The sequence below is a fragment of the Phaseolus vulgaris genome, chromosome 4 (assembly GCF_000499845.2).
Source record: "Phaseolus vulgaris cultivar G19833 chromosome 4, P. vulgaris v2.0, whole genome shotgun sequence".
Lineage (NCBI taxonomy): Eukaryota > Viridiplantae > Streptophyta > Magnoliopsida > Fabales > Fabaceae > Phaseolus > Phaseolus vulgaris.
The window spans coordinates 5058192-5081851 of NC_023756.2; the positions used below are offsets into that span (position 1 = coordinate 5058192).

Sequence of the window (23660 nt, forward strand, 5' to 3'; positions counted from 1 at the left end):
GTTTTTTTAAACTCACGTTACTTCTAACAGTTTTGAAACCTTCGTTATTTTCAATGATTTTGAAAATCATGTTATTTCTGACACTTTTGAAAATCTCGTATTTTTAACGATTTTGAAACCCCTGTTATTTTTAACAATTTTGAAACTTTGGTTACTTGTGACACTTTCCAAAGTGTCGTTATTTAGCAATTTCCAAATTCTGTTAGCCTCTGTCGATCTTAGGTTTCAATTTTCTTGCTTGGGAACTTTTTACGATTCACCATGCAAGCAACAAAATAATTCCATTTATTTGTTCTTGCCTAAAGTTCGATAAAATTCTAATTATGAAAATTCTAACTTAATTTTATTTGGATATGTTATTTTTTCTACAACTGATCAAGTTATAAAATCAACTTCTAACTTTTTTTTTACCCAAATCAACGTATTAATACTTTAAGAGCTTTAATTAGTAAAGTTTTGACTTTAATGAATACATCAATATGTATCAATATATTATATATGATCATTTTAATTACATTTTGTTTACAATGTTAGTACGGCTACTTTTAAAATGATATGCTACATCCACATTTTAGATGCTGATCTTACTTTACCTTTAATAATTTGGTCACAATGGAATTACCAAAATAGAATCTACAATTTGTTATTAAAGAAAGTCAAAATTGTTTTCATTTTTATTAATAACAAATAATTTCTTAAATTTGGTAAGGTAGAAAAAATTTCCCCAACTTTAAATGAAATCTAAACAAAAAAATAAAACTCCAATTAATATCTAATATAACTAAATTTTCACCGAAAAAAATCATTAAATAAAAACTAAGTTTAGATATCAAAATAATTAGTTACTATATTAATTAAATTAGAAATTTTTTTATAAACTAAAAAAATATTAATATCTAAAACAGTTTCTATTATTAATAAAAATTTATAAAGTAGTTTATAAATTCGTATATAACCATGAGCTACTTTTAACTATTAACTGCTTTATATTCTAAAGTAGACCCTGTTGTCTTTTATAGACTAATTTAAAATATAAAATATTAATAGTTAAAATTTTGATAGATAATTTAGATATTAATTTAGAAATCACTTTATAATTTTTTATTAATAATAGAAACAACTTTAGATACCAATAATTTTTTAGTCTCTAAAATAATATATAATTTTGTCAATATAATGACAAATTATTTTTGGTCTCCAAATTTAGTTGTTATTTAATGATTTTCTTATAGTCACTACACCAAAAAGTAAAATTAGCTGCAAAAGAAAGTGAAGGTAATGCTAGGAACCCTAAATAGTGTGCACTAAGCCTTCGTTATTAAAAAAAATAAAGCGTGGGTTATATGGACATAAATTAAAAAAAAAGAAAAAAAAATTGTGTGGGTCAAACAGTCACAACTGAAACTATAAATAATAAATAATAATAAAAAAAAAATTTGTAGGTTAAGCCCACGCAAACATAATATATATATATATATATTTAAATTAAATTTAAATATGTAATAAAATTATGAAGGTTAAGCCCACGCTTTTTAAAAATTGTGTGGTCAATCCGTTGAGTAAGCTCACGCTTCTTTGAATAAACAATATAAAATATAATTTTGTATGAGCAACATGTAGGCTAAGTCCACCATTGTTTAAAAATTATGTGGCCACCATGTAGGCTAAACCCACACTTCTTTAAATAAACAATATAAAATATAGTTTTGTGTGGGGAGCATGTAGGCTAGGCCTATGCAAAAAAACACACCACTTGTGTCCCACACACCCACCACTATTTTTATGTCAGCATATTAGCTTCCAAATTTTAATAACTATACTTTTGCGTCCATTTATTATAGCTAATGTCCCTTTTTGACCCATGGTAATAAACATATTTTTTGTAGTGAGTGTTCATACCGTAAAAAAAAAAAAAATCTAACTCAAATCTTTTCCTCCAAATTAAAGTTACTTATGTAAATATACACTAAAAAATTAAATCAGTAAACATATTTGACTTTAAATAGATTTGCATAATAGTTATATTCAAATTACAATTTTCTAAACTAAAACATTGGTATTAATGACGGAAACGAAACAACTACTCTAACCTAAAATTAAGTGAAAAATTTGAATAAAACTTATGTCAATGTTAACATAAAATCCAAATTTTTATGTAGGGAACCTTGTCCAGACGTAGTATATTTTGTCGATGCGAGTTAAATAAAAAAAAGGGTGGTCTCTGGAGTAATCTCGCTCAAGCGAGACGAATCTTGCTTAGGCGAGATTCCAGTTATACAATCTCGCCTAAGCAAGACAAATAGTTCGCTTGAATGAGTTTGACGGCTAAAAGTACAAACTTCAAGGCAACCCAACCCCTATATGCCTCTAGAAAAATTTGAGGCTTATGTATTTTGGTTTGGGGACATGTTCTATTATTCAGGGGGGCAGTTCCATCAATTGAAGCAAGGTCATCTACAACTGTAGATGAAAACTTTAATACAACTGGATGACTTCCTGGAAAGAGAAGATTGAGCAAAAATATAGTTTTCTCTTTCTAGTTTTCTTTTCTTTTCATTTATTTAATTTTTGTTTTATTTTTCAGTTGTTTATTAGCTTATTTCATTATTTTGTTTAAATGACTTGTATTCTTATTCTTGAATAATTTTCTTTGCCTATTTGCTCATTTTGTTATTTTTATTTAAATGGCTTGTATTGTTATGCTCGAATTATTTTCTTGAATCATTTTCAATTTTATTTTAATTGTTGAGTGATTTTCTAGTTTTATTTTTCTTAAATAAATTAGAACTACAATATTAAATTTGAATTATGGAAAAAAAGACTGTGTTTAAATATTAAATAGTGAAATGAATTAGACACAAGTTGGAAAAGAAAATATGATTGAATTCCTATTCAAATGTAGTTGAAATTGTGATACATGAAAATTTAACAAGATGAGTGATTAGAACAGAGAATGGCAAAACAATAAGGAATGAAGACCCATTAAACCAAGTGAATATGCGAACCTTAAAGAGTTTTGAGACTTTTATTGTTGAATTGACAATTATGGTTGCTTAATTTTTATTTTTTTACATCATAAAAGAGCATGAAGATGATTGAGACAATTGTGTTATTCTTGTACCCTAAGCCTTTAATGATATATTTTGCTACCCATTGGCATGTTTAAGGAAGGAGAACATAGATGCAATACATATAGAAAATGAAATGGTTGATTCTAGTTGTTTAGAGTTCAAATAATTCAGTTGTTGGAAATAAGAATAATCTATTCCTATTGATGAAAAAAGAATGTAAAAAATTCATGTTGAAATCATGAATAAGTAGAAAGAAAATGAGGAAAAGCGCGAAGTCAAAAGAAAATGGTGATTAGATAACACATATGTACTATAATTGGATTGTAGGTATGTTCTTCTTGAAATGAACATTTTTATATGAAAACCCAATACTTTTTTTGGAAGCCTAACCTCATTATATCCTGTAAAAGACCTTAAGATTCATGCTTTTATTATGTTTGTTATATGAAGATGAAATGAAAAGCAACTGTGATTTGTTATGATTCAGTGAAAATAGAGAGAAACACTTACCTTTGAGCATTAACATCAATCAAATGATAGAATATTATTATGCTTTTCAAAATACAAAAGAGTAAGAAGGATGAACCACAATCTCAATTTTCTCAATTGAACCAACAAACTCTTTACTTTGCTTTCTTTACAATTCTTGCAATCATACACAACAAACTTTATTATTTTGTTTTCTCTTTAGTGAATCTTATACTTGATAATTTAATTGTTCCTTGTGGGTTTGATATCCGTCCTTAAGGACAAATTATTACTTTTGACATGATACATTTGTCGTAAAATAGTCAACAAACTATTACTTCCATCTGATAATGATATTAAGATGAAAGCCTATTGCGATTCAGATTGGGGAGGATGTCATATTACTCGGAGATCAATCAACGACTATTGCATTTTCCTTGGAAATTCATTGGTATCCTGGAAGTTTAAGAAAAAATCCAACGTGTCAAGGTCATCTGTCGAAGCAGAATATCAGGCCATGGCAAATACTTTTCTAGAGCTAACATGGAACACTTAGTGTGTCGTTTGAAGAAGAGTTTGTATGGTCTAAAGCAAGCACCTAGATAGTAGTATAAGAAGTTTGAATCCTTCATGACCAAATACAGTTTCAAGAAGACAATTACTAACCATTGTGTGTTCATCAAGATGTATGAAGATGGAAACTTTATTATGCTACTATTATATGTTGATGATATGTTGATCATTGGACAAAGTAAAACCAAGATTGCTGGTTTGGAGAACGCTTCAAGCAAGTCTTTGTCATGAAAGACTTAGGTCCTGCAAAGCAAATCCTTGGGATGAAGGTGATCAGAGATCGCTCCAAGAAGTTGATATGGCTATCACAAGAGAAGTACATTGAGAAAGTTCTCAAAAGATTCAACATGGATAAGGCAAAACATGTCAGTGTTCCACTTGCCAAACATTCTAAGCTAAGTACAATGAAATGTCCAACTAGTGAAGAAGAAAAGAAAGAGATGAGCAAAGTGCCTTATTCTTCTGGGTAAGAAGCCTAATGTACGCCATGATTTGCACAAGACCAAATATTGCCCATGCAGTTGGTGTTGTGAGTCGATTCTTGTCCAATCCTGGCGAAGAGCACTGGAGAATGCAATAAAGTGGATATTGAGATATTTGAGGGAACTACCAAAAGATGTTTATGTTTTGGTAATGAAGATCCTATGTTGGTAGGATGCACAAATGTAGACATGGCTGGAGATGTAGATTTCATAAAATCCACATCAGGGTTTCTAACTACTTTTGCAAGGGGAGTTGTATCTTGGCAATTCAAGTTACAAAGATATGTTGCTTTATCAACAACTGAAGCAGAGTACGTTGCCGCATCTGAACCTAGAAAAGAGGTAAAATATATGAAAAATCTCTTGCATGAATTGAGTCATGTTCAATAAAGATATTGATGTGAGTTGATTTTAAGATTGCACATTTTATGAATTGCACTTTGTTTATGGTTTTTTATTTTAAGAAAAATATGGTGAGAAACCCAAAGAAGATTCCTACTAGATATGAACTTAACCAAGTGGTTAAATAAGTGTGAAGGTTCACTTTTAGAGGGCAAAGAGAAAACACAATTATATGGTGATGATGATGAAGAGGTGCAAAATTAAATAACATATCAAGGAAGTAACGAAGATGGAAACCGAATAGACAAAGATGAACACAAGAACATAAAGGAATGAAAAATAAAAAGATGAAAGGAAAGAGAAACTTAGGATGATGAAGGTGTGGTCACGCCAATTGAGGTGTTGTGCACTCAAGATAAGACCCAAAGATAATAGGAGACTCAACTCACTAAACACTATGACAAAGTTTCTTTACTTTCAAAATTCAAAATGTCAATTACATGAGGTAAGACACCCTTTATATACGAGAGTGACTTGGGGGAGCAAGAGTGAGAAGGGTAGGGATGTCATTTGTGAGAAGTCTTCTAAAAGGTAGGTCAAAAAACCTTAAACCTATGTGCACTTGTCATGAAAGGTGGGCTTGGCACAAACCCAATTTATGCTAAGTGAACCCTACTTTAGCTTATTCTTCTATTTACACCCCCAAAGTGAGACCAAATTATTTACATAAATTTGTCTTGTGAAAAGACTAGAAGGAAGAACATCTAATATTCTAGTTTATGTCTGGTTCTTCTTCTGCTGAGGCTCTCTTGAGGTTTGGTGGGGTCTGGTCTTGTATGCTGAGATGACTAACATAATTGTGAAATGTCTGTTGTGTCCTTAATCATCTTCTTGTCAATGTGGTTTGTATCATATATGTTCTCCATTGTGACAACCAAAGTGCAATCCACCTAGCTAAGTATCCTACATTTCATTATCGAACAAAGCATATCAGTGGATACGAAATGCTTTGGTGGAGAGTTGCAGCTAGAGAAGGTTCATACAGATGACAACTAGTCCGACATGTTGACTAAGGCAATTTCAGCTAAGAACCTAACAAACTATTGTAGGGGAGCTAGATTATTGATACCCCTTAATTAAGTCGAGAAGCGGGATATTTGTTGGGAATCCCTTCTTAATTTAACAGGGACCATGTGTTGGGAAAAAACGGGTAATTTTCCCACTAAAACAAAACCCTAACAGAGCTACCCGACAAATAATATTGAATAAATAAAGCGGAATGATAAAAGAGATAAAGAGGAAAAAACACACCAGAAAATTGTTAACGGAGTTCGGCCAATTTAGCCTAATCTCCGAGCACAGCAAAAACAACTCAGTTTTATTATTATGGGGGAAGATATTACAAATTGGGATATATAACAGTGAAAGAGGAGAGTTTAATTTATAACCCTCAAATCTCCTTCCCAAACAATGAAACCACCGATGTGGGACTTGGGATTAAGCCAAAATCAACAAATCTCCACCTTGGCTTAATTTCAAGTCCCACCTAAAACAAATCTTCTCAAAACATAACAAAAACAAACTTTGCAGTGCTTCAAATTTGCGCCTCCGGGCGCCAACTTCAAATGTGCAAGATATTAACCAAGTCTAAACAGTGTTCAAACTTGGTCCTTGTAACCACCTTGGTGAGCATATCTGCAGGATTCTCCGTAGTGTGAATCTTCTAGAGAACAATCTCCTCTTCTTCGAGAATCTCACGCACAAAGTGATAACGAACATCAATGTGCTTCGTCCGTGCATGAAAGACTTGATTCTTTGCTAAATGAATAGCACTCTGACTGTTAGAATATAACTCAAGTTGTTTCTGACCAACTCCCAAGTCTTTAAGCAACCCATGAAGTCAAATTGCTTCCTTCACAGCCTCTGTAATCGCCATATACTCTGCCTCTGTCGTAGACAAAGCCACCGTAGACTGCAAGGTAGACTTCCAACTAACTAGCGCTTTTGCTAAAGTGAACAAATAGCCAGTTGTAGACCGTCGCTTATCCAAATCACCTGCATAATCAGAATCACAATATCCAACTATGCATTGACCAAGTGATTCATCTTGCTCAAATGTCAATCCAACATCTAAGGTATTTTGGAGGTACCGTAGAATCCATCTCACAGCTTGCCAATGTCCCTTGCCCGGATTATGCATGTACCTGCTAACAACACTCACAGCTTGTGAAATATCTGGTCTTGTACACACCATTGCATACATCAAGCTTCCAACTGCATTTGCATATGGGACTTTAACCATGTATTCTCGTTCTTCATCAGTCGTCGGAGATAAACGGCTACTCAATTTTAAATGAGGAGCAAGTGGGGTACTTACAGGTTTTGTATCTTCGTGTATACCAAAATGTTGTAGTACCTTTTGCAAATACTGCTTCTGTGACAGCCAAAGTTTTCCCCTCTCCCTGTCCCTGTTTATCTCCATGACGAGAATCTTCTTGGCTTCCCCCAAATTCTTCATCTCGAACTCTTTACTCAACTGAGCCTTTAACTTCTCAATCTCAACTTGGCTCTTTGCTGCAATCAGCATATCATCAACATATAAGAGTAAGTAAATGTAGGAACCATCTTCAAGTCTGCGCAAATACACACAGTGATCATATTTGCTTCTCTTGTACTTCCGATCCTTCATGAAATTATCAAATCGTTTGTACCACTGTCTCGGAGATTGTTTCAGTCCGTACAACGATTTGCTAAGTTTACAAACCCAATCTTCTTTACCATCAACCTTGTATCCTTCTAGTTGAGTCATATAGATTTCCTCCTTCAAATCCCCGTGTAGGAACGCGGTCTTTACATCAAGTTGAGCTAGCTCCAAATTCAACTGTGCTACCAAGGCCAACAAAATTCGAATGGAGGAATGTTTAACAACTGGAGAAAATACCTCATTATAATCAATTCCCTCCCTCTGAGCAAAGCCTTTAGCAACCAACCTTGCCTTGTAGCGAACATCTTCTTTATTAGGAAATCCTTCTTTCTTTGCAAATACCCATTTGCACCCAATTGCCTTCTTACCTTTTGGTAATTGTGCCAACTTCCACGTCTTGTTCTTCTTCAAAGACTGCATCTCCTCTTCCATTGCACCTACCCAATTACCACTCTCTGAACTCAGAATGGCTTCTGGGTAAGTGGATGGAATGTCATCAACAACTGGAAGTGCATAGGCAACCATATCCATGAAACGAGTAGGCTTCTGAATATCTCGTCTCTATCTTCTAACTGCAATTGGTGCTGATTGCTGTTGAGATTCTTGGGTAGGAACCTCTTCCTCATCTGACTCTTCTTCTGCCATAGGAGAGTCACTTGTGGTATTTCGTGTTGGGTTCACCACTGTCGGCTCAAACTCCACCTGCTTCCGGGCACACTCCACCTGTTGTGGAGTACTATCAGCTCCTTATGGATTTACCTTCTTTAACATGGAAGATTCATCAAAGGTAACATCCTTGTTGATAATCGTCTTCTTTGCCTCTAGACACCACAAACGGTATCCCTTCACTCCAGGACTAAAGCCCATGAAAAGAACCTTCTTTGTCCGTGGATCCAACTTTGATTCAATCACATGATAATATGCAATAGAACCAAAAACATGCAAAGAATCATAATCAGTTGCAGGTTTTCCAGACCATACCTCTAACGGGGTTTTGCCATCTATAGCAGATGATGGCAAACGATTGACGAGATGTTGAGCGTATGTCACAGCCTCAGCCCAAAACTCTCTGCCTAACTCAGCATTAGACAACATACAACGAACTTTCTCCACAAGTGTCTTGTTCATACGCTCCGACACCCCATTCTGCTGTGGTGTTTTTCTAACAGTGAAGTGCCGAACTATGCCACAATCTTGGCATACCTTCAGGAACGGATCACTCTTGTATTCTCCTCCATTCTGTTCGCAACTTGAGCTTTCCACTTAAGGAAAATTTCAAGCACATCATTTTTGTTCTTCATAGTAAACACCCAAACTCTCCTGGAAAAATCATCCACTAAAGTGACAAAATAATGCCTACCTCCGATTGACGGAGTCTTGGCAGGTCCCCACACATCTGAATGCACATAATCCAGAATACCCTTGGTATTGTGAATTGCAGTGCCAAACTTCACTCTTCGTTGTTTTCCCATAACACAATGCTCACAAAATTCAAGTTTGCAAGCCTTCGTACCTTTCAACAATCCTTACTTGGTAAGAATTTGCAAGGATTTCTCTCCAGCATGTCACAACCTCATATGCCACAACTTCGTTTCCTCAACATCCTTCTTAGAGCTAGAAGTTGTTGTCGCTACTGTCCCCACCACTGTACTACCTTGATAGTAATACATATTGTTCTTCCTCACGCCTTTCAACATCACCATTACTCCTGAAGTTGCTTTAAGAATTCCATCTCGCATCGTCACAACTAGGCCTTTAGATTCTAAAGCCCCCAATGAGATGAGATTCTTCTTCAACTTTGGCACGTACCGTACATCCCGCAAAATTCTGGTGGATCCATCATGATTCCGCAGCTTGATTGAACCTATCCCAGCTGTCTTACATGGATTATCATTACCCATGTAAACAACCCCGCCATCGAGTTCTTGAAATTCAAAGAACCATTCCCGAATGGGACACATATGATAGGTACAACCTGAATCCAATATCCACTCATCTGGATACGATGATGCTGAAAGCGAGACAATTAAAGAGATATCTGATTCCACATCATTTTTGCATTTTGCAACATTTGCATCTTGCGGAGCCTTCCCTTTCTTCTACAGTTTTGGACAATCTTTCTTCCAGTGTCCTTTCTCAGGACAGAAAGCACACTCATCTTTGACAACGACTCGACCTTTAGACTTAGACCTCCCTCTTCTCCCCTTTGTCTGACTTTGTTGACAACCTCTTGCCATCACAAACTCAAAATATTGTATTCAATATTACAAACAATTTCAAACAACCCAAGGGCGAACCTTTGCCTCTTGATACCACTTGTTGGAAAAAAACGGGTAATTTTCCCACTAAAACAAAACCCTAACAGAGCTACTCGACAAATAATATTGAATAAATAAAGCGGAATAATAAAAGAGATAAAGAGGAAAAAACACACCAGAAAATTGTTAACGGAGTTCGGCCAATTTAGCCTAATCTCCGAGCACAGCAAAAACAACTCAGTTTTATTATTATGGGGGAAGATATTACAAATTGGGATATATAACAGTGAAAGAGGAGAGTTTAATTTATAACCCTCAAATCTCCTTCCCAAACAATGAACCCTGATGTGGGACTTGGGATTAAGCCAAAATCAACACCATGACCAATGAATCTTGGTAATTGATCCATTGAATATATTCAATGATGGTCATTCCAAAGTCTTGGCATTATATCTCTCTTGAAGACTATGAAGTTCAACCTAGAAAGTTATAGATAATATTTTCAAGGTATATTGAAAATGTAACAAACATTAATTATCCATTATCTTCTCATGAAGAAGTCTTCCTCTCATTCTCTATATATAGGGAACTTGTGAGGAAGAGATGCAAGCAAGTGAGAAGAACAACATAAAGATAAATGAGAGAGTTGATATCCACCATAGTGAGAGACTAGAGAGATATTGTGTTTCATCCTTATTAGATGAGATTAAGTGTTACTCTTAGAGTAAGAGAAACAAATATTGTAATCTTACTTTCATAGTAAAGATTTTAAGGTCTATGTATTCTCCGGATTAAACAATGGACATGGTGTAGCAAGAAGTAATCTGGGACATGCTGTTAGTGGGGGTATCTTCATGGATAGCTTAGGTGTATATATTAGTAGTTTTCTGCCTATATGGAAATTCAAAATTTGTTATATACTTAGATGAATGTTTGTTGTTGTGGAGATTTTCAGAGATTTTTTCTTTTAAAGTTTGATTGGAATGTAATCCTCCTTGGTGTGTCCGGCTTTCTAGAATTCATTTATTGTATCTTGACTTCTTAAATCTCATTGGAATAAAATGATGAGAGTTTACTCCAGTTTGGACTCTAAATTGTCTTGCATCTTTCATGAAAGTAATAGGTTTCTTGCTAACATTTAGGTTGATAATAAATTAAATTTATTTTGATTCGATACTTTATTTCAGTTGTAAAGTTCGATTGTTTTTAGAAATCATTACAACCTCTCAGAATTTAGGTAGGTTTTGTTAGCATTATGAGATAATGGTTTAAGTTTTGGGAGTAACTTAATTGAAATGTTAAAACTTCATAATATAATAGTGTCTAACATGGTTTATTCAAAAAATAAAAACAAACAAATGTAAAGTGAGTACCTCCATATGTTTGTCCATTTCTATCATAAAAGAAATAATTTGACAATGTTGGTGGGCTACTAATAATGATGCAAAAGACTTGCCATGATTGGAATTAAAACACCCGTGAAAGACAACGACTTCCTCAAATTTGACAACTAGATTTTCATATTTTCCCACATACCTTTCATTAATACATAACTCTATTTTCCCATCTTTTTCACATAAACTTTTTATGACCAACATTTCATATACATTCGAAAAAATAATTATTGGTGGATATTTTATGAACTTAAAGGAAATAATAAATAAAAGTGTGTAATGTTTTTTAATTATATTCTATTAAATTCAAAGATATCTCTACCAAGTCCTTTCTATTGATAATAATTCCTCTAAAAAATAGAACAATGAACTTGTGGGTTTTATTCATATATAAATTTATAAACTTATGCAGAAAGCCGCAAACAAATAGACAAAGTCTTAGAAAACATCACTTTTGGATCATAACAAAACACCAAACTCATCCAAACAATCACAGATAAGTTCAGATAATATGAAAACTCATGCATAAACTTCAAGAATATGCAGATTTATCAACTCACATGATAAAAGAAACTTGAATAATTGAATCAAACCCACTTAATTATTGCACTACACTTTTGACTTCAAATCAGAAAATGGTTCTTCATAAACTCTTGAAACTATCATAGTTTTATTTTAGCAGCATTGTCACATGCAGCATCACATAAATAATGCACCTCACAGGTCATCCTAACACAGTTCATTAGTTTGTCTAAACTCACCCTCTGACATCTACAACTTCACAGGTGTCATGTTAAGCATTGTCTTTGCTCTCAGTGTGACTCCAGCAAAGACATATTTCCTACGTGTTTGTCATTTGTAATGTCAAATGTCATTCTCACAAATTATGTGGTTACTTTCTTATATAGTCTCGTGAACCAACAGGACCAAACCTTTGTCATTTCCCACACCAACAAAGGAACAAACATCCAAGCAAATTTTCTTGTATTATTACACTATCCAAACCAAAGTGTATTATTATATTACTTTTATGCATCATCGTTATCTTTTACAGATTTTTTTTTATGAAACAGAAACCGAGAGCTTATCTTTGCCCAACTTTTACACCACCAGCAAAGTGGTAAAACAGACCACAAATCACTTCTTCACACATCTATCTATGGGTGGTTTTTGCATGATTGAATTACTAACCTTTTTTCCTGGTCTGGCTTCTGTTTTCGATTGTCTTTATATCATATAGAGGGAAAGAGACATTAAAGAGGAACAAGAGCCTCATTATTTATTTGGAAGCACAACCACCAATTGGTCTTCACTCATAGACACGGTTTCTCAAAAAACAAGCCTTAGAATAATGTCTTGGATCCTTGTAATTCTGTTTCTCAGCCTCACATATGGTTGTGTTTCTGAGGCTAACCATGACAAGAAGCTTCCTTCTGCTTCTGTGGTTGGCACTGTCTACTGTGACACATGTTTTCAATTGGATTTCTCAAGAGGAAGCCATTTTATTTCAGGTTCATTTTGCTTCTTCTATGGATGCCCTGGTTCAGTTTCATATCCTATCATGTCATACCCTTTGAATTTGGTGGCTAATGTCTGGTTACTTCCTGTGCAGGTGCCTCAGTAGGTGTAGAATGTAAAGATGGGAATTCAGTACCAAGATTCAAGAAAGAAGTGAAGACAAATGAACAAGGAGAATTCAAAGTGCAGCTACCTTTCAAAGTGAGGAAACATGTGAGGAGAATCAAAGGGTGCACTATCAAGTTAATAAATAGCAGTGAGCCTCACTGTGCTGTGGCATCAGTTTCCACCTCTTCTTCAATGAGTCTCAAGACAAGAAATCAAAGAGAAGACGTTTTCTCAGCCGGGTTGTTCTCATTCAAGCCCATTGAAAAGCCAAACTTCTGTAACCAAAAACAAAAAAGTGTTCAAAACCCCAAGCCACATGTTTCTGTGAAACCCTTTTCAGGATTTCCACCAAAAGTTCAAACCACAGTGTTCAAATCCAATTCAGACAAATCTCATTCAAATAAAAACTTAGCTGAAGATTTCTTTTTTCCTCCAAATCCATTTTTTCCACCACCATTGGTTCCTAACCCATTTCAGCCTCCTCCCCTCATTCCAAACCCCTTTCAACCACCTCCTCTCATTCCCAACCCTTTTCAACCACCAAGCCCACCACTCATTCCCAACCCATTCCAGCCACCAAGCCCACCACCGCTCATCCCTAACCCATTCCAGCCTCCTCCAACCCCACATGCACCACTCATTCCCAACCCATTCCAGCCTCCACCCAGCCCACCACCATCTTTGTTTCCTCCTTTTCCACCAATAGTAATACCAGGTTTAACTCCATCACCACCACCACCTCCGCCACCAGCACCAATCTTCCCTGTTCCTCCTTTCCCTCCACTATTCCCACCTCTATTCCCTCCACCTCACAGCCCTGGCACACCCCCTGCTTCTTCCAAGAATACTTCCCCCTGATTAACCAGATCTTACCACTCATCATGTAAAAATTTCTTAACAAATATTTGTAAAATAAGAAAATAAAAAGAGTTAAAGAGGTGATTTTACCTTATTACTTCATTATTTTCTTCTTTTCATGAATATTTATTGAGAAATTTATCTGATTTAGCTCTGTATCGTGTACAACACACATATGGGTATGATATAAATAATTAGACATGGAGAAGGATATGTTGAAAATAAAAATGATACATTCTTGCTATATTAGTTATTAGTAATAAATATGAGGATCTTCACATCTTAAAGCTTCAATCTTTTAAATTTCTTTTACTTGTTTGACTTGTATCTTTCAATTTTGAATTGTTCTGAAAATATGCACATTTATAATTGTAATCTATCTATACTACACTTAGGATAGGAACTACTTCTAGGATTTTTTTTACACGTGTCACCTCCACAATTTTTCTTCAAAAAATTAAAAAAAATTAAAAACGAGTAATCTTTTCTCTCTTGGCTTATTTATTAATTAGGTTATTTGAATTATTTTATTTTCTATTTTCTTATTATTTATCATGAACCCAGGTTAGACGCATAGGGCCTCTAGATTCTCACATAAAAACAAGGCAAGAAAATTGTAGAACCAAACACTACACTAAGGTACCGTTTATTTCTAGGATGGTACTGTTTTAGAGTGCGTTTACTTCTAGTGGTACTGTTTTAGAGTGGTACTGTTTGCGACGACGAAATTCGAATTCTAGAAAGAGAGAATTTTGGCTCAAAATGTAATCACCTAATTCATCAACGTACGAAATAACATTTCCCTAATTACAACGTTTTTTCTTACTAACCTTGGTTTTTGTCTAACTTGCCAAAAGGTATAGGAGTTTTTTTTTATGGAAAAGAAAGTAGTGAAAGAAGAAGTTGGTAGATGGAAGGAAGCTAGTGAGTTGGAAGTTGAAGCTAGAAAGGTAGAGATTGAAGAGCGTGACATTTATAAGAAAATATTGTAGGATAGCAGAAATTATTTTTTCATCCCTTACATTTTGAGAGCATACTTCCTTCCTTTTTTTAAATAAAATAAAATGAGATATTTTAAGGGTGTCTTAACCTTTATACAGACATTTTAGGGGTGTCCCAACCCTTATCAGAAAGTGGTCAAGGCCAACTTGCTCAATACCTGACTTATAGACATTCTCCAGACTCTACAAATCACCAAATCAATCCTCAATTAAAAGGAATGGTAAGCTACATCAAAAGAAATCACCATCTACCCTATCAAGGTCCTTATAACCAGTCTTTAGTAAAAAAATAATACACATAAAACATCTCCTAATACATCCAAAAGCCCACAAACACATTTACAAATCAAATTCCCTCACCCACAAACAAAACCCACAAAAGTCACTCAAATTGAACTCGTTTTCTTCAAAACCTAAAGAAATCTTACCTGCCTACTAACCTGCTGAGAGCCGCAATACTTGTTCATAGCCTCAACAACTATATACTAGGAGTGGCAATGCGGGCTGGCCACACTGCTATAATGGATGTATGAGGTATGATTTTTTTTACAAAAAAAATTAAATAATTATTTTTTTATTTACGCGGGGAAGCGGACCAACCTGCCTACCCTGCTATTGGCCCAAGCGGGTTGCGGGTTATGCGGACGGTCAAAGCGGGTTAGCGGACTAGACTAGTGAGCCCGCCTTTCCCTTTTTGGTAGCGAGCAGCAGGCCAGCCTGCATGGCCCGTCCCGCATTGCCACCCCTACTATATACCACAAGACCCTGCACCAAAAACCAACAAACCTGATCGGGAGTCACATCCTCTTTTCATAACCACACCAACAATAGAACAAGAACTTCTCTCTACTTCATAACCCAACAGCTATCTGCCACAAGAACCTGCAACCGTCTTGATTTCATGAAATAAATAATTATAATTTTTAAATTAAAAATAAATGTATTTTTAAACAATAACATTAAATAAGATTGACAAATTATAATTTGTCTATATTATACTCATTCTAATGGGAAGACTTATTAATCATAAAAACAATGTTGAAGATCATGAAATACATTGAGCGTATTTAGTGTTAGAATTCGCATAATCAAAATGACTTAAAAGTGAATTGAATAATGCTTTTTTTAATTTATATTAAAGTGTATATATATATATATATATATAAACTAAGTTATACATAAAATAAAATAAAATAATATATTAAATATGTTTTTAGTCTCTCAAATCAAGTTAGATTTATGTTTCATCTTTTAAATTTTAAATTTATTTTTATTCATTATAATTTAAAAAAGGTCTTTCAATTCTTTTGTCCAAACCTCTTTTATTTAGAAACATAATCAAAATAAATAGTTTAAGAAAAAAATATGTGGTTTAGTGTTTGATGATAATAATATAAAATTAAAGAACATTATCATGTAAATAAATCTTCAGTTATTTTTAATATAACTAAAACCTTTAACAGTATTTAGAAAATAAGTTCAAAACAATGTAATTCTTTCAAAAGCTTATACATATAAATAAATCATATAACTTATCTAGTTTCTTATTTTATTTTTTATATTTTTTAATAATAAAATTATATTTGTAACATCATAATTTAAAAGAGAATACTAACAATACACAATAAAATAATAAAAAATTATATGATAAAAATAAAAAATAGACAATACTTTTACTAATTAAAACAGTAAAATAAATAATGGACATGGACAACAAAGATATAGTTTCATACTATACTATAAACTCATTGAAAGGGTCTATACAAAGTTTATAATAATTCAAAATACAAACTTATTCATTCACATCATATATGAATATATAAATATTTATAAAAGGATGGTCAAAAATAAAAATCTTTATTCTTTCTCTGATACCTCTCCTGCACTTACACATATATTTGCTTATCTAATGACTTTTTACAGTAAATGAACCATGTTTTCAGAAGTAATAATATGTCCCTAAGGACGGATATCAAACTCACAAGTAACAGTTGAATATTCAAGTAGAAGATTTGCTAAATATAGAACAGAATAATAAAAATTTATTGAAATTTATTGTGATGACAATGATTAACAAGAAAACAAGGCAAATAGTTGTTGCTTCAATTAGAAAAATAGGGATTGAGTTATATCTTTCTCACTCTTTTGTATTTTGATTAATCATGATAATATGGTGTTCTGTAATTGATATTGATGCTAGTATAAAAATCATTTATATTGATTCCTTGCATATAAAATTATTAAGATGCTTCCTAAACATCGATTAGCATAACTATTTTCACTTAAGTCAAAAATATCATCTAAAGTCTCCATCCAAGTAAATATACATGTGCTTTATCTAGACGTGTTTGATTGTGTTCTTGGATGATTATTGTTTTGATTCAATGTGTAATGATATATATATATATATATATATATATATATATATATATTATATTTATACATATAAGGATAAAAATTTAAATATCAATTTTAATGAATAATTTTGAAGCTAAAAGAAACATAGTCACTCAAATATTTATTAGGAATGAAAAAGTTAGGAAATGTTATTAGAACAAAGAAGACAATTTGATAATTAACTAGAAAAAAATACTTAATAATTTATAATTAATAATTTTTACGTATATAAATAAATAAATGAATGAGTTATACATATAATTTTTTTAAATATATGAATATAATTTTATAGTTAAGTATATTTTTAATTGTTAAAGTATATCAATTGATATATACATTAGCCCATACATTCATATTATGTATTATTATATTTATAATTAATATATGTTAAATGTTAATATGGTAGAGTTACGATTTTCTTTTAAAAATTGGCATAAAACATTATTTTAAAATCAAAACATATTTTTAATATATAGAAACTAATAAATAATAAATGTCTATAATAATTAATGTAATGTAAATATAAAATATGATATATATGGTAATTGGTATATGCATGTTATATATTAATAGATATTAAATTTTCAGATTAGTCAAAAAAAAAGCTAAGTAAAAAATGTTATATATCATTACAAGAAAATTATTAAATAAAAATCAATTTTAAGGATAATAAATAATTAATTGTTATATTGGTTAAATTAGATACTATTTTAGAGGTTAAAAAAATATTGATATATAAATTAGTTTTTAATATTGATAAATAGTTTTTAAATTGGTATCTAATTAGCTACCGATATCTTAACTACTGACTTTATAATCTAAACCATTGGTAATTAAAATCTTGGTAGCTACTTAGATACCAATTTACAAGCTATTTATCAATAATAGAAACTAATTTAGATACCAATATTTTTTTTAATCTCTAAAATAATATCTAATTTAGTCAATATAACCAATATAACAGTTCATTATATTATTTATTGTCTCTAAAACGGATATCTATTTAATGATTTTCTAGTAATGAATTTTCAATTTCATTTTTAGAAAAAATAAAAGGAAAAAAAGGAATTAACTTTTTTAAGATGAGAACATTGAATTTTGACATTCTATTTCATGTCCCAATAGTGTGAGAACCTCCTTATATATACCATTATCCTTAGACCTACATTCACAGAAAGTTTATGAGATAACCAACCTTATAACAATGTGTTGGTTTCTTGTAATTTTGTTTCTCAATCTCATATATGGCAGTGTTTCAGAGGTTCAAGACAACAAGTTTTCTTCTGCTGTTGTGGTTGGGGGAACTGTCTTCTGTGACACATGTTCTCAACATGATTTCAACCCCAAAACCCACTTCATTTCAGGTTCATTTTGATCATCTTTCTTGATGACACTGTTCAACTTTACATATCATATCATATCCCTTAAGGTGTTTGTGGTTTTGACTGATGTTTTGTTTTGTCATGAGTAGGTGCCAAAGTAGGTGTAGAATGCAAAGTTGGTCATTCAATACCAAGTTTCAAGAAAGAAGTAGTGACAGACAAATATGGTGAATTCAAAGTGAAGTTACCATTCAAAGTGAGGAGACATGCAAAGACAATCAAGGGATGCACTTTCAAACTCATTAGTAGCAGTGAGCCACACTGTGATGTTCCTGCACTTTCCACCTCTTCTTCTGTGAGTCTCATTGCAACAAAGCAAGGAGAACACATCTTCTCTGCTGGCTTCTTCTCCTTCAAGCCTATTAGAAAACCAAGCTTTTGCAACCAAAAGCAAAGTGTTCCAAACCCATCTCCATCAGATAAAAACTCAGTTGTAGATACCTTTTTTCCTCCATATCCTTGGCTACCATTCCCAAATCCATTACTACCACCCCCAAATTTCCCTCCAAACCCATTACTACCATTCCCAAATTTCCCTCCAAACCCATTGCTACCATTCCCAAATTTCCCTCCAAACCCATTGCTACCTCCACTACAACCTTCTCCCCCAATTTTGCCACCAAGCCCACTGCCACCACCCTTGTCCCCATATCCAGTGCAACCACCGCCAACTCCATTGCCACCAAGTCCACTTCCACCACCCCTAACCCCAAATCCAGTGCAACCACCGCCAACTCCATTGCCACCACACTCATCACACTTATGAGATTGTTGTATTCTAAAAATGATTCAAATTTGTTTAAATAATTGTTTTTTCTTCTTCTAAGAATTGAATGAAACTTCAAAGCTTATGATGCAATACATACATTATAAGGTTATGCATATACCTATGAATGTTTAAACTAATGTGTGTGTGAGATTTTTAGGTCATAAAGTAGGGATGATGCGTGAATCATAAGTGTTTGTGAGTATTGAACAAAGATTAACATAATTATTTTTAGCTTCATTGATAATCTAAGTCACATAGATTAAGGCAATTAGTGGTTAGAAGTTAAAGAATATTTGTCGTATCGTCCACATGTTGAAGTTGAAGTATGGGAGAGTAAATCGGAACACATGTCAAGATCTAGGTAAGAAATACAGTGTAAACTCGTTCTGATCCATGTAGTGGAGGTTAGTAAAAAAATACTTAATATGAATATTCTTAAAGAAATTTATTGATATTCTTTCATGAATATCTTAATAATGTGAATCCATGTAATATGAATATTCTTAAAGACATCTATTGATATTCTTCCATGAATATCTTAATAATGTGAATCAATATAATCTATATTTAAGTCTGTGAAACAATACTAATTATATAAAATATAAAAAATTTTAATATATATTTTATTTTATAATTAGTAGTGTGTTTGTTAATGATTTTCTACTTCTCATTGATATAAATTATGATTTTGTAATGACTTAAGTTTTTTTTATTGATAAATTATCATATTCTCTTAATTTTCAATAATTACTTTTACTTCTTTGTTCTTAACATACTTTATTTTGTTTTTGCATTGAGTATTTTAGCTCTCCACATTGAAGAAAGATGATTTAGATAGTATTTTTCTACTTAAAAAAATAAAAACGTAAGATGGAATAAATTTTGGATACTTTAAAAATTGAACTTTATTGAAATTATACCTAAAACAAATTCGTTGTTTTCAATCTAATATTTTAAAAAGCACTAATTTAATCATGATAACTTACTTTTAAATTAATGGTATAGACATAGAATTTTTTAGATTTTTCTGTTTGAACACTCTGTTAATTTAAAAATACAAAGGTAGTTGTTACTTTTAATTAAATAGATTTTTTCTATACCTTCATACATTTTCTCTTGCACCTCCATATTTGTTTTTAATTTCAGCAATATTTTTTTTTCAGTATGTTGAAGAGTGTAATGTTTTTTTTCATTCTCGAGGAGTGGTGATGATTTGTGATGATGATTGGTGGTGATGTTTGTGGTTGAGATATGTTTTGTGGTGTTCTCATTTGTTTATTTTTTTCCATTTTTTTGGAATTCACAAAATTCAATATAAAAAAACAACCAAAATGCAAAAATGAAGTACAAAATTAAAAAAAAAAATTATCATAGCACTGCAGAACATCGAATACAACAAATCTTCTTGTTAATCTTTTCACACACACTAACATGATGAAATTGATCTCTTAAACACTATCGCTGGAGAAGAATAAAAGTGTTACAGCTAGAAGAGGGTGTGAAGGTGCAACTCATGTAAAAAAAAAGTGAAATTATTCTTTCATTTATGATTATTTAAAATTTTTAAAAAGTTAAAACCAAATTTTTACAATTAATATGAAGGTGGAAGGTGAAGATATAGAGGTGAAGAGAAAATTTGCCTTAAATTAATACATTGACTAAATTAGGATAAAAATTTAAATATGAGTAATTTTGAAGCTAAAAATCTTAATCAAGTCAAATATTTATTAGAAATAAAAAGTTAAGAAATTCTATTAGAACAAAGAAGACCATTTGATTTTTTTATCAGCAATTTATATTTTATAAGAAAACAAATGCTTACAAATTTATAATTAATATTTTTTATGTATATACATAAATAAATTAATGTGCTAGACTTATCATTTTTATGAAAATGTACGGATATAATTTTATAGTTAAGTGCATTTTTAATTGTTAATGTATATCAATTGATATATACTTTACCCATACACTCATATTACGGATTAATATATTTATAATTAATATATGTTAATATGGTAGAGTTATGATTTTCTTTTAAAAATTGCCATAAAATATTATTTTATAATAAAAACATATTTGTAATATATAGAAACTAATAAATAATAAATGTTTATATTAATTAATTTATCATGTAAATATAAAATATGATATAAATAAATTTATATATATATATATATGTATTAATTGGTACATGCATGCATGTTATATATTAATAAATATTAAATTTTTAGTACAGTAAAAAAGTAAGTAGAAAATGTTACATATTTTCAACTTCTTTTCTAGAAAAATAAAAGGAAAATAGGAATTAAATTTTTTAAGATGAGAACATTTAATTTTGACATTCTGTTTCATATCCCAATAGTTGTTTCAAAGGTTTAAGACAACAAGTTTCATTCTGATGTTGTGATTGTGAGCACTGTCTTCTCTGACGCATGTTCTCAACATGATTCAAACCCCAAAACCCACTTCATGTTCATTTGGAATAATATACACTTATTACTTTTGGACCCAAATATAAATATAACCAAAATGACCTAACTTCATAATGATAAAATATCAGTTAGAATTATTTAATATTCTTGATTTCATAAATAAATAAGTATAATTTTAAATTAAGAATAAATGCATTTTTGAAATAATAACATTGAATAAGATTGACAAATTGCAAGTTGTCTATATTTTATAGTCATTCTAATGGTAAGACTTATTCCTCATAGAAACACTTTTAAGATCATGAATTGCATTGAGAGTATTTAGTATAAGAATTCGCATGCTCATAATGACTTAGAAGGGAATTGAATAATGATAATTTTTTTTCTTATATTTTAGCATATATATATATATATATTCACTAAGTTATACATAAAATACCACTACAAAATTTATGTAATGCATCCAACAACTCATCCGATAATTGGTAAAGAGATCTTCTTCTCTACCTCATGACCACCACTTCTATAATCCTCTGCCACAAGAATGAGGTTTTAATCAAAATCCGATTTAAAATTATATCGCACTTAGGCTTTGTTTGGATTGAGGAGGGGATTTGTGAGGAGGGGAGGGAGTGGATTTGTGAGGATTGAAGAGAATGTGTGAGGATATGTGAGGTTGTTTGAATTGAGGGATGATAGAGTGGATTTGTGAGGATGGTTTATTGTAAGTTTACAAAATTATCCTTCTTATTAAAAAATATTTAAATAATAAATTATGATTTTTTGTGTGTAGGTTTGAATTAATTAAATATTTTTAATATATAATATCCATAATTATTTATATTTTAAATAAAAAATTAAAAAATATAATATAAAATATTTTGGTGTTAAATTGAAATAAATTTATTAAATACATTAAAATTTATGAAAATAATATTCATTTGTTATTTTATATAACTATATATATTTTTGATATTATAATTTTATTTTATTATTTTATTATTTATAATTATATGTTGTTATTAATAGTATAATTAAATATTTTTGAAATTATAAATAATAAATAAATTTATGTAATATTTAATTTTATATATTAAAATAAAATGCACGCACAAAGGTATTTTGGTAAAATGTAATAATCCTACTAAATCCCCACAAATCTCTTCATTTTGTGAAGAAAGAAAAAAATCCTCCTCCCTTTCCTCCATCCTCTCCCCCACTCTCAAAACCATGGAAACAAACACAAAAAATACCCCCTCCCTCCTCCCCACTCCCTCCTCCCACTTGGAAGCAAACACACCCTTAGTGTCGTACTGAACAATGTAAAAGTTACATATAAAAAAAAATAAGTACTCTTTCTACATGATAAGGAAGACAAGGCACCTGCATGAAATTAAAGCAAAGATCGAAGTGAAACTGAGAGGGAAAAAAGGAAAGTAATGAAAAAGTTAAATTGAGAAGAGAAAATGAAAGTAGGAAAATGTTTTGCGAGAAGGTTCTGGGTTCATTTATTTGTCTTGAGTCATTTACTTTTTATTGTTGGCCTATCATCTCAGTTATTCCATTAGATCGACACTACAATTTTAAATTTTTTTTTTCGTGGGTGAGTTTAACCCATTCAAAGTTTGTTTTTTATTTTTATTTTCAAATTAAAACTTATGTCAGCTAAGCTGACGCCTTTCTTGCATTAATTAATTTTAATATTTATTTTTTTTAATTTAAATATATGCTAATTTTTTATTTATTTATTTTATTTGTGGTGTTACAATATCATCTCCTTAACGGATTTAATTTTTTTTTTAATGTATTAGTGTCTTGGTAGGGTGGGCTTAGTCCATTCTAGTTGTGTCCATTAGGTCTACGTTATATTGTGAATGGAATTTCTGTAAGGATCTAGAAA

General features: G+C 31.5%; 2 protein-coding genes across 2 annotated transcripts; both read left to right on the plus strand.

The window, feature by feature from the left end:
* The first annotated feature begins 12026 nt into the window (after window positions 1-12026).
* Window positions 12027-14063, plus strand: LOC137837029 (pollen-specific leucine-rich repeat extensin-like protein 1). Its single transcript, XM_068645849.1, has 2 exons — window positions 12027-12803; window positions 12905-14063. The coding sequence occupies exons 1-2, from the start codon at window positions 12644-12646 to the stop codon at window positions 13774-13776; spliced, it is 1032 nt and encodes a 343-aa protein (XP_068501950.1). The 5' UTR covers window positions 12027-12643; the 3' UTR covers window positions 13777-14063.
* Window positions 14064-18368: 4305 nt separating this feature from the next.
* LOC137836902 (uncharacterized) lies at window positions 18369-19322 on the plus strand. The gene is made up of 2 exons (XM_068645682.1): window positions 18369-18538; window positions 18646-19322. The coding sequence occupies exons 1-2, from the start codon at window positions 18379-18381 to the stop codon at window positions 19320-19322; spliced, it is 837 nt and encodes a 278-aa protein (XP_068501783.1). The 5' UTR covers window positions 18369-18378.
* Window positions 19323-23660: the final 4338 nt, after the last annotated feature.

What these genes read in the sequence shown, in the direction of transcription:
- LOC137837029 (XM_068645849.1), top strand. Translation starts at nt 12,644, where the DNA reads ATGTCTTGGATCCTTGTAATTCTGTTTCTCAGCCTCACATATGGTTGT. An exon ending in AGGAAGCCATTTTATTTCAG is followed by an intron (nt 12,804 to 12,904) that starts GTTCATTTTGCT and finishes CTTCCTGTGCAG; the next exon opens with GTGCCTCAGTAGGTGTAGAA.
- LOC137836902 (XM_068645682.1), top strand. Translation starts at nt 18,379, where the DNA reads ATGTGTTGGTTTCTTGTAATTTTGTTTCTCAATCTCATATATGGCAGT. An exon ending in CAAAACCCACTTCATTTCAG is followed by an intron (nt 18,539 to 18,645) that starts GTTCATTTTGAT and finishes TGTCATGAGTAG; the next exon opens with GTGCCAAAGTAGGTGTAGAA.